The sequence below is a fragment of the Chlorocebus sabaeus genome, chromosome 19 (genome assembly GCF_047675955.1).
Source record: "Chlorocebus sabaeus isolate Y175 chromosome 19, mChlSab1.0.hap1, whole genome shotgun sequence".
NCBI lineage: Eukaryota > Metazoa > Chordata > Mammalia > Primates > Cercopithecidae > Chlorocebus > Chlorocebus sabaeus.
The window spans coordinates 20,329,799-20,341,495 of record NC_132922.1 but is presented as its reverse complement, the minus strand read 5'-3'; the positions used below and the strand labels follow the sequence as shown (position 1 = coordinate 20,341,495).

Below are 11,697 nucleotides of genomic sequence, written 5' to 3'. Positions count from 1 at the left end.
GTATTTTGCCTCGGCTGGGTGCAGTGGCTCATGCCCGTAATCCTAGCACTTTGGGAGGCGGAGGCAGAGGCAGGCGGATCACTTGAGGTCAGGAGTTCAAAACCAGCCCGGCCAACATGGTGAAACCCTGCCTCTACTAAAAATACAAAAACAATTAGCCAGGTGTGGTGGCAGGCACCTGTAATCCCAGCTACTCAGGAGACTGAGGCAGGAGAATGACTCGAAGCCGGGAGGCAGAGGTTGCAGTGAGCCAAGATCGTGCCACTGTACTCCAGCCTGAGTGACAGAGTGAGACTCTGCTTCTCTCTCTCTCGCTCTCTCTCTCTATATGTGTGTGTCTATATAGACACATGTGTATATATATGTGTGTGTATATATATCCTCATTGGTTGGACTATTTGGAGGAATCATCTCGTAGGAGATGAAGGATCAGTTTGGCTCAGGTGGCTCTCTCTTTGGAAGATTTGATGATGTCATAATGTTTTTGAGTTTTTTCTTGCCCAGGCTAGAGTACAATGGTGCAATAATAGTTCACTGCAGCCTGAAACTCCCGGGCTCAAGTATCCTCCCATTTCAGCCTCCTGAGTAGCCAAGACTACCGTCATGCACCACCATGCCTGGCTAATTGTTTTTCATTTTCTGTAGAGTTGGTGGGGGGAGGAGTCGTCTTGCTATATTGCTCAGGTTGATCTCAAACTCCTGGCCTCAAACAATCCCCCCTCCTCAGCCTCCCAAAGTGCTAGGATAATAGGCATGAGCCACCATGCCTGGCCAATATCATCAGGTTATACAGAATTTTCCACAATGATAGATACATCCTATATCCTCACTGTCCAATTTGCTAGTGTCAAAGATAAAGCCAAATACTAATTAAAGGCAATGAAGACAAACTATTCAGTAATAACCATTGTAATAGGAAAGAGAGCCCAATGTCACTGCAACCTCCTCCTCCCAAGTTTAGGCGACTCACCTGCCTCAGCCTCCCAAGTAGCTGGAATTACAAGCATGCACCATCACACCTGGCTAATCTTTGCATTTTTAGTTGAGATAAGGGTTTCACCATGTTGGCCAGGCTGGTCTCGAACTCCTGACCTCAAATGATCTGCTTGCCTTGGCTTCCCAAAGTGCTGGGATTACAGGCATGAACCTCCATGCCCGGCCTAATACTATATTTTAGAAGAGTAACTTAGTTCTTGATATTGGTTGATGGAAAAAAGCCTGGGGTTTTTGCTGAGCTTGAGGTCACAGCAGGTCATAGTCGGGATGGAGTGTCTGTGTTGTTTTGCTGTGACTGTCGGGCCACCACTGGGACACTGCCCCAGCTGTTCCTGAGGAGTGGGCCAGCTGTGATGCATAGGCTGTGACCCGCTGTTGTAGAATCCCTGTTCCTGAGAGGTTGAACAGGGTCTGGCCGGGGAAGGCCGTGAACTCATCGTGGATTCAGAGATCAAAGAGGAGGGCGTGGGGACCATGAAGTTCACCTAGAATTTCTCCATCTTCTCCATGAAGGTTTGGTCTGGGAGCAGTACCTCCACGGTGTAGCTGATGCGTTTACAATGAACCAGGCTGTAGGTGTTGTCAAACCTCAGGACATCTGCAGTGAGGGACGGACATTATTCAGACAAGATGCCCCACCTGGGACTCTGACTTTCATGGTGGTACAGGGAACGTGGGTACCCAGACCAGGGAACCATTGCCACAGCTGAGAGCCCAGAGCCAGCCTCACACTGTGCCCACCAGAACCAAGGGCCCTTACCTGGTAGGACATGGATGCACATTGTAGCACCCTCCACACCAGACCCACACCAGCTCCAGGTGAAGCCATCCCTGCCAACCCTTACAGCTGCCGGCCTTGAGGCAGGTGATGCTCCCGTCCTCGGGCACCAGGTGGGCGTTGTAGTGCTGGCTGGGCAGCACCTCCATCATCCCCCTAGCCTTCTGCCACTCCCCCATCTTGGTCTTCAGGAAAACCCCAAAGCCGATGTCCCCGCAATCCGATGCGAACTGCCACCTGCAGTGGACAGAACCCCACTGGCGACCCCCTGCCTGGGCTCCAGGCCCCTCCCAGCTGTTCCCAGGTGTGGAGTGGCTCCGATCCCTACCTGAGCACACAGCCTGGGAACAGGATCTCGTTCTCCACCTGCAGGGAGGAGCCGCGGCCCACAGACACTGTGTGCTCATACTGCAGCCTCACCTGATTGCACAAGTAGTAGCTCTTGGGCACCTCACCCCCACAGTTGATCTGTGGGTGAAGGGGGTGTGTGGGCACTAGATCACAGCTTCTCCCCTCCTTTCCCATCCTCTGGGCACCCTGTACCTTGGTCAGGCACTTGGGGTTGCCATCGGGGTCAGTCATGGTCCTTCCAAACTCCACGGGCAGCTGGTCGGGGCTGATGAATTTTGTCAGCTCCTGCTTCCAGTTGTCTGCGTGGGAGCAAGAGAGGGACTGCAGGAGACTCAACAGAGGGAAGAGGGGGTCGAGCCCAGATCTGTCCTTTGGCCAGTTGCTCTCTCTCCCTGGCACGCTTTTGCCACTCTACCGCCTAGAGCAGTCCTGTCCTGGAAGAGGGAAGCCGAGTGGCCCTAGGTCTTGCCCTGGGGCTCAGCATGTGCGTGTTGACTAGGTCCTGTCCCCAGGCCTGCCCCTTTCTTACTGCCCCTGCAGGCCCTGCCCCCACTTCTGTCCAGGTATTGGCCCATTAGCTACGTTCATAGAAACTCGGACCAGCAACTCCTGGAGCCTGGGGTTGAGGTCAGGCAGGCTATGACCTGGGCTTCACTTTCCCTTAGAGACTAAGCTTAGCCTTCTGGTCAGATACTGCCCTCAGCTCCCAGGGCTCCAGCACCCTCAGAACTGCAGGGCGAAACTCGTGTCAGTTCCCCACAGCTGCTCTGAGATGGCCAAGGATGTTCCACAGACAAAGGGACATGGGCATTGCAGGAACAAAATAGATGAAAGCAGAGGTGGACACCCAGTACCCTCGGATAGAGAAGGACTGTGTAAGCATGAAGCGGTGGAAAAAACAAAGGAAAAGCCCCCTAATCTGGCATAAAAACATAACACTAGGCTGGGCCTGGTGGTGCACTCCTGTGGTTTCAGCTACTTGGGAGGGTGAGGAGGGAGACTTGCTTGAGCCTGGGAGGCAGAGGTTGCAATGAGCTGAGATCATGCCACTGTACTCCAGCCTGGGCAACAGAGAGAAATCCCATCTCATAAATAAATAAATAAATAACACTAAGTCAAAAATCAGATAATAGGCAAATTATGAACTGGCCCAAACGTCACAAATACTACAGGGAAGGCCCAGACATGGTGGCTCACACCTGTAATTCCGGCACTTCAGGAGGCCCAGGCAGGAGGACTGCTTGAGGCTAAGAGTTTGAGACTAGTCTGGGTAACATAGTAAGACATGACTCTACAAAAAATAACAATAAATTTGCCAGGTGTGGTACTGTGCATCTATAGTGCCAGCTACTCAGGAGGCTAAGGCAGGAGGATCTCTAGAGCCCAGGAGGTTGAGGCTGGAGTGAGCTATGATCATGCCACTGCACTCCAGCCTGGGTAACACAGAGAGACCTTATCTCTGAAATAAATATATATATTTCATATATATATGTATATATCTCAAATATATATACACACAAACATATATATATATATATGGACTTAAGTGATCCTCCCATGTTGTCAGCCTCCATAGCAGGAAAGGACAAGGTGCTTCATATGCAAAGAGTATTTATAAATTAATAGCATAAAAAATACTTTCCTAGAAAATGGTCATAAGACACGAGAAGACAATAAACAACAAATTAAAATAGCCAATTAGCATAAAGAAAAAGTCCAGCCTCACGAGTGATAAAAGAACCTAATAATCCAATGTAAAATAACAATAAACATCATTTTCCATTATAAAAATGGCAAGAACATTTCAAATTATTAATGTCCAACCATGGCAAGAGGGTGGGAAAATGGGCACATTCACACGCAGTTGGTGGAGTTAAACTCTGCAATCTGTGTGAGCACTACACTGGAAAATGTATCAAAAGTCCTAAAGTAGCCAGGTGTGGTGGCATACCTGTAATCCCAGCTACTTGGGAGGCTGAAGTGGGAGTATTGCTTGAGCCCTGGAGGTTGAGGCTGCAGCGAGCCAAGATCATGCCAACTGTACTCCAGCCTGGGCGGCAGAGTGAGACCCTGTCTCAAAAAAAAAAAAAAAAAAAAAGTCCTAATGTGCATTTTCCTTTGGGGGATAAACATCTGCCATTTCTAGGATTTTACCCTATGGAAAAAATTGTGGATGTGTACAAAGGTTGTCTATAAGGATCGTCACTACTGATTTGTTCCTAATAATAAAAATAATACAAACAACCTGAATTTAGAACTTTGCTAAAATGGGAAAATGATTATCATATAAGTAGTTACAAAACAGTATATGTATGGTATGAACCCATTTTTTGGGAAAATATATTTCCCTGAAAAGGATAGTGTTAACTGTAGTTCGCTGGGTGACAGGATGTTCCCCCCTTCCTCATACATTTCTGTACTTTACAAATTTCTAAACTGTATTACTTATATAATTTGGAAAACCTAGATTTCTTTTTTTTTTTTTTTTTTTTTTTTTTGAGACGGAGTCTCACTCTGTCACCCAGGCTGGAGTGCAGTGGCACGATCTCAGCTCACTGCAACCTCCACCTCCCGGGTTCAAGCAGTTCCCTGCCTCAGCCTCCTGAGTAGCTGGGATTTCAGGAGCCCGCCACCAGGCCCAGCTAAGTTTTGTATTTTTAGTAGAGACGGGGTTTCACCATATCGTCCAGGCTGGTCTTCAACTCTGGACCTCGTGATCCACCCGCCTCAGCCTCCAAAAGTGCTGGGACTACAGGCATCAGCCACCGTGCCTGGCCTCTTTTTTTTTTTTTTTTTTTTTGAGATAGGGTCTCACTCTGTCACTCAGGCTGGAATTCAGAGGCGTGCTCTCAGCTCGCTGTTGCCTCAACCTCCTGGACTCCAGTGATCCTCCCACATCATCCTCCAGAGTAGCTGGGACTATAGGTGTGCACCACCATACCTGGCTAATTTATTTATTTATTGTAGAGACAGGGTCTCATTATGTTTCCCAGGCTAGTCTCCAACTCCTGAGCTCAAGAAATCTTCCTGCCTCGGCCTCCCAAAGTGCTGGGATTACAGGCATGAGCCACTGTGTGCCGCCAAAAACCCGTATCTAATTCTCCCTTAAATTAAACACACGAGGAAACCAAGACCAAGAGAGAGCAGGTGAGTGACTCACTCTGCTTGCAGCTAATAACTGGCAAGGCCAAGTCTCAGATCCAGATCTCCTAACCTCAAATTGGGATCTCCACCTATGCTACATCCGGGAATCTCTGAGACCCTTCCTGGCCCCTCCTCCCTCTGGGGGGCAGGCACAGCAGCCCACCTGACAGACCACCAGACAGTGGGCCCTCAACACCAGTTGGGTGCCTGATGCCTTCGGATGCAGGAACCATCAGATCTGTGAGAAGGACCACCCTCAGCTCAGGATCCGGGCTGGAAAAGAGGCCCCAGATGGCTCACTCACCTCCCAGAATCACCACCTTCCTGCGTGTCTCTTCACTCATGTAAGACTCGACCAGGTTGAAGGTTACGGCGAATAGCTTGGGGGCTGAAACAGGCACAGAACTGCTCTCTCAGGTGGCTGACTGGGGTCTCAGGTGCCCACCCAGTCACCCCACACCCCCTGTCCCCCCAACTCATGCATGTCCTGGGCTGCTTTACTCACCTCTCACAACAACTAATTCAAGATCTCAGGGTAATTTGCCTCAAGTGCTGAGAAAAACTGCGGAACCAAGTGGCAGAAGTGATGGGCGTCTGAACACTGTCCCCTTGCATCCCCTCTCGCCCCGCCCTCCAGGCCCCCAAGGGCACAGCCTTAGCCTCGAATGCCAACCATCCAAGGCTTTGATGCAGATGGCTCCAGATGCCCAGACACCAAGAACCCACCCAGACACAGAAAATCCGCCACTTCCGGTTTGTGGGATCCTAGTCACAGACCTTCCTTGAAGCAGCTAGTGCAGCTTCTTTTTATTATTATTTTTTATTTCTTATTTTATTTTCTAGAGATGGGGTCTTGCTATGTTGCCCAGGCTGGTCTTGAACTCCTGGGCTCAAGCGATCCTCCCACCTCAGCTCCCAAAATGCTAGGATTACAGGTGTAAGCTGCCACGCCTGGCCTAGTGCAGATTCTTGACAGACGAGTGGGGGGATGACTCTACCCATGACAGGCAAGAAAAATCCCATTCACGACTCTGGAAGGTTCCCTCCCACATAGCTCAGGCAGTAGTTCAGCTTCAGGAATGAGAAAGACTTTCTTTTAGCATAATATACAAAGTTGCAAGGAATGGCTTTTTATTTTTATTTACTTACTTTTAAATTTTTAAATAAGATAAACCAGTTAAAACTCTTAGTTAGACAGTAAAGCATTCTTGCCAAGAATAAGTGTACACTGTATGAAAGGATATTTGGGCCGGGTACAGTGGCTCAAGCCTGTAATCCTACCACTTTGGGAGGCCGAGATGGGCGGATCACGAGGTCAGGAGATCGAGACCATCCTGGCTAACACGGTGAAACCCCGTCTCTACTAAAAAATACGAAAAACTAGCCGGCCGAGGTGGCAGGCGCCTGTAGTCCCAGCTACTTGGGAGGCTGAGGCAGGAGAATGGCGTAAACCTGGGAGGCGGAGCTTGCAGTGAGCTGAGATCCAGCCACTGTACTCCAGCCTGGGCGACAGAGCGAGACTCCATCTCAAAAAAAAAACAAAAGGATATTTGGTTCCTACAAATGAGTCCCAATAGGCCCCATTACATTTGTTTATAAGAGACACTGCAAATAGGGAATGGTTTTGTTCGTTTGTTTATTTTTGTTTTGTTTTGAGACGGAATCTCACTCTGTCGCCCAGGCTGGAGTGTAGTGGCGCCATCTCAGCTCACTGCAAACTCCGCCTCCCGGGTTCACGCCACTCTCCTGCCTCAGCCTCCCGAGTAGCTGGGACTGCAGGCGCCTGCCACCACGCCTGGCTAATTTTTGTATTTTTAGTTTCACCACGTTAGCCAGGATGGTCTCGATCTCCTGACTTCGTGATCCACCCGCCTCGGCTTCCCAAAGTGCTGGGATTACAGGTGTGAGCCACCACGCCAGGCCAATATCTGTTTTTTTTTAAACACAGTGGCTCAAGCCTGTAATCCCAGCACTTTAGGAGGCCAAAGTGGGTGGATTATGAGGTCAGGAGTTTGAGACCAGCCAAGGCAACATGGTGAAACCCCCTCTCTACTAAAAACACAAAAATTAGCCAGGTGTGGTGACGGGCACCTGTAATCCCAGCTACTTGGGAGGCTGAGGCAGGAGAATCACTTTAACCTGTTAGGCGGAGGCTGCTGTGAGCCACTGCACTCTAGCCTGGGCAACAAAGTGAGACTCTGTCTCAAAACACAAAACAAAACAAAAAAACTGAGATATAATGTTCATCCCAGGCTGGAGTACAGTGGTACGATCTCAACTCACTGCAACCTCAAGTTTCTGGGCTCAAATGATCCTCCCACCTCAGCCTCCCAAGTAGCTGAGACCACCCCCACACACCACTACGCCCAGCTAATACTCTTATTTTGTAGAGATAGGGTCTTGCTATGTTCAAGACCAGGCTGGTCTTAAATTCCTGGGCTCAAGTGATCCTCCTGCCTCAGTCTCCCAAAATGTTGGCATTACAGGCATAAGCCACTGTGCCTGGCGGCCAATAACACTTTCTATGTTTAAGTTTTTTGCTGTCCTGGGTGAAACAGAAAGAAAGGAACAGGTAGGCTGGCTGCCCTGAGGCCCAGGCCTCCCCACAGCTTCCCTCCTACTGCAGCACTCCCAGAGTTGATCTACCCTCAGCCCTTCCCAGAAAAAATGGCAAAAAGGAAGCTCAAAGGCTGGAGGCAGAAGGGTAGGCAGGTATTGGGGGTGAGGGCAGAGATCAGGGGTGGGAGGAGAGTGAGCAGAGACAGAATATAAGGACAGGGACATCCACAGGGACACTGGCAGGTCGGGGAATGGGGCCCTGTTGTGACCTGCTGAACATGAGATGGTGACATGGGGGTGCCACGCCCAACTTGGCACAGCCCCGAGAGGCTGTGGGTATGAAAATATCCCTGCCAACAAAAGTAAGGAACTGTAGGCCAGGTGCAGTGGTTCACACCTCCAATCCCAGCACTTTGGGAGGGTAAGGCGGGCAGATCACCTGAGGTCAGAAGTTCAAGACCAACCTGGCCAACATGGTGAAATCTCCTCTCTACTAAAAATAAAAAAATTAGCCGGGCGTGGTGGCAGGCACCTTAATCCCAGCTACTTGGGAGGCTGAGGCAGGAGAATCGCTTGAAGCTGGCAGGTGAAGGTTGCAGTGAACTGAGATCGCGCCTCTGGACTCCAACCTGGGTGACAGAGCAAGACTCTGTCTCAAAAAAAAAAACAAAAACAAAAAAACAAAAACAAAAAACAGAAAAACAAAACAAAACAAAAAAACAAAACAGGCCAGGCGCAGTGGCTTACACCTGTAATCCCAGTACGGGAGGCCGAGGGGGGTGGATCACCTGAGGGTCGGGAGTTCTAGACCAGCCTGACCAACATGAAGAAACCCCATCTGTACTAAAAGTACAAAGCTGGGCATGGTGGTGCATGCCTATAAGCGCAGCTACTCGGGAGGCTGAGGCAGGAGAATCACTTGAACTCAGGAGACAGAGGTTGTGGTGAGCCGAGATTGCGCCATTGCACTCCAGCCTGGACAAGAGCGAAACTCCATTTCAAAAAAAAAAAAAAAAAAAGGAAGAGCTGCAAACAGGGCCTGTGGGCAGGTAGTCACCTGGCAGTGAGGAGACACCAACAAGTGGAGGGCAAAGACCCAGGCATTTGACCACCCACCCATGCCCCTGGCAGGGTCACCTCGCCTCCTGGAGAAGCTCTATTCCTGGCTTCCACAGATGCCTCAGGCCCAGCCCCTCAAGATCAAAAACAGCTATGATTTTCTCCACCTTCTTCCCCAGCTGCAAGGGAATGACAGGGTGTGAGACCCTGTGAGGGTCACTGCCCCAACCCCTATCCAAGATGGGGCTGGGCCTAAGCCCAGGGCACTGGCCTGGCTTGTCTCAGCTTGCATGGCACGGAGATGGGGGGAGGGAAGGGGCCATCCTACAGGATGCCAGGACTGGAGTGGCCCAAGGACCGCCCTCTTTGTGTCTGTCCATGGGAGGGCAAATTGCTGTGTTGCAGTTCCCTCTGCGGTCCAGTGAGGCTGAAATCCCTGTCCCCCTCATCCAATGAGGCTGCAGAGGGCAGTGTGGCCCAGTGGGTTGAGGAGGCTTTGGGGCCAGTTGGGGGAGAAATGAGTCCCAGTTCAGTCACATACTGTGTGGCCTTGGGTGGGTCCTTGGCCTCTCTGAACCTGCATTCACTCCTCAGTACCAGGAGGAAGGCGAATTCTGGGTGTGGGGCTCAGGGGGTGAGGGTGCTGTGTCCCGCTGCAGCTGCCCAGGGTGGCACCCACACACCTTCTGACTCTGCAGCTTACACTCCCGCAGGAGCAGCTCACAGCGCCGGAAGCTGTCTCTGAGCAATTCCTGTTTGGAGGCCAAGAGCAAGAGGCCCTTGGGGTCCAGGCTTCCCATGATGTGGTACCAGACAGGGCTGCCCTCACCGTCGTGGCCGCATATGCCATTGGTGTTGTACAGCCTGACCACCTGGATGCATACACAGGACACGGAGGCTGAGTGCCGAGGGCCGAGGGCCCAGGGATCAGGGCATGGGTTTGAGAGATGCTCACCTCTGGGGGCTGCCAGGCAAGGATGCTGGCCAGATCTTGTTGCTTCCGGAACTCCATATGCTGCAGAGACATGGCAGGAGGTGGTGAAGTTTCTGCCTGTCCCAAAGACCTCTGCAGATACCTGGGGACACGAGGCCAGGTCCCTCTGCCTGCAACCACTGAGGGCTTGCCAGAGCATCCCCAGGCTCCACTAACATAGAACTGGGGAATGGAAACAGGATGGGGACATGCATCTGAGAGGCCAGGAGAGACCCAGAAAGGAACAGGGGAGGCCTGCACTCTGCAGCTGTCTCCCCCTGCATCCTTCCAGATGTTTCCCATGGCCCCTCCCGCATGGCCACCCTGGGAGTCAGACTCTCCTCCCTGACTTCCAGTTGCCCTTAAGCAAAAACCTATACCCTCTACAAGGCCTGCAGGGCCTGGCTGATGGGTTGGGGCCACCCATGCAAACTCATCACTTCCCTTTCTCTCTCCAACACGATCTCCGTGTGCTCCTAGAATATACCAGCTCAGGCCAGGCACAATGGCTCACGCCTGTAATCCCAGCATTTTGGGAGGCCAAGGTGGGTGGATCACCCGAGGTCAGGAGTTTGAGACCAGCCTGGCCAACATGATGAAACCCTGTCTCTACTAAAAATACAAAAATTAGCCAGGTGTGGTGGCACATGCCTGTAATCCCAGCTATTTAGGAGGCTGAGGCAGGAGAATCCCTTGAACCTGGGAGGTGGAGGTTGCAGTGAGCTGAGATCACGCCATTGCACTCCAGCCTGGGCAACAGAGCAAGACTGTCAAAAAAAAAAAAAAAAAAGAATACACCAGCTCATTCCCACCTCAGGGCCTTTGCATGGGCTGTGCCCTCCACCCTGATCTTCACATGCTTGCTTCCTTTTGGGCATTCATGTCCCTACTGAAATGTCCCTGATCTCTCTTCCCTCCTTCCCTGTTTTGCTGTCTTCATTGTACTTTCCATTCTCAGGAATTATCTTCTTTGTTACTCTAGTTTCTTTTTTCTCTCTTTCCATCACTGCAGTCTCCCCAGCGCCTAGCACTGGGCCAGGTTTACCTTCCAGTCTCAATGAATGCGTGTTCCATGAATGAATGAATGGATGGATTAATGAATGAATAAATTTGTGCCTCAGACTTGGGATAGGAAACAGGACCAGGCTAGGCAGGGAGAGGTGTCAACCTCACCTTCCGCAGCATGTCCTCTGATTTCTGCAGGTCAAAGCTCCAAGCTGCAACAAGAGACAGGGTTATGGTTGTGGAATTCTAGAGGCTCACTCCAGGTGTCAGGCCTCTGAGCCCAAGCTAAGCCATTGCATCCCCTGTGACTTGCACATATACGCCCAGATGGCCTGAAGTAACTGAAGAATCACAAAAGAAGTACCTGTAATCCCAGCTACTCGGGAGGTTGAGGCAGGAGAATCACTTGAACCCTGGAGGCAGAGGTTGCAGTGATACTGCTTGAGCCCAGGGGTTCGAGACCAGCCTAGGCAACATAGTGAGACTCTGTCTCTATAACAAGAAAAAAAAAAGAAAAATTTTGTATAAGGTTGCCTAATGGCCATGGTGAGATTACAGATGATTTATAGAAGTATCGTTGTGTTTTTCTTTTTCTATACCTTCCAGATTTTCCATGATAAACGGGCTCTGATTTTATAATCAGAGAAACACCCAGTGGATGTTATAAACAAACGGGAGTGAGGTCCTAGCAGCCCCAGCAGGCTGTCAATGCAGTCCTCTGCCCTGAGCCCAGCCCCAGCTGGGCTGTCACTGGCTTTCTAGCAGTCAGCCATTGGCTCACTGGCTTTGCAGCAGCACTTCTGCTGAGAGCCTCTGGCTGGTGAGAATCACA

The 11,697-nt window shown here is 50.7% G+C and overlaps 1 protein-coding gene across 2 annotated transcripts; it reads right to left on the bottom strand.

Moving 5' to 3' along the window:
* Positions 1-1,481: 1,481 nt before the first annotated feature.
* SEC14L6 (SEC14 like lipid binding 6) lies at positions 1,482-11,060 on the bottom strand. 2 transcript variants are annotated; one of them, XM_007976317.3, is made up of 10 exons: positions 11,034-11,060; positions 9,843-9,902; positions 9,571-9,759; positions 8,971-9,066; positions 5,788-5,831; positions 5,574-5,674; positions 2,318-2,424; positions 2,103-2,242; positions 1,842-2,011; positions 1,482-1,594 (listed from the first exon to the last, which is right to left on the bottom strand). In XM_007976317.3, the coding sequence occupies exons 1-10, from the start codon at positions 11,043-11,045 to the stop codon at positions 1,482-1,484; spliced, it is 1,032 nt and encodes a 343-aa protein (XP_007974508.3). In that variant the 5' UTR covers positions 11,046-11,060. The 2 variants fall into 2 exon arrangements, with proteins under 2 accessions (XP_007974508.3, XP_037863537.2); XM_038007609.2 differs by lacking the exon at positions 1,842-2,011 and having other exon boundaries at positions 1,579-1,594; positions 11,034-11,045.
* Between the last annotated feature and the right edge of the window lie 637 nt (positions 11,061-11,697).

Bases quoted from the DNA above. Each gene is read 5' to 3' on its own strand.
- SEC14L6 (XM_007976317.3), bottom strand. The intron at 2,243-2,317 runs GTACAGGGTGCC...CTTCACCCACAG, and splicing joins ACCCCAAGTGCCTGACCAAG to ATCAACTGTGGGGGTGAGGT. The intron at 2,012-2,102 runs GTAGGGATCGGA...TGTCCACTGCAG, and splicing joins TTCCCAGGCTGTGTGCTCAG to GTGGCAGTTCGCATCGGATT.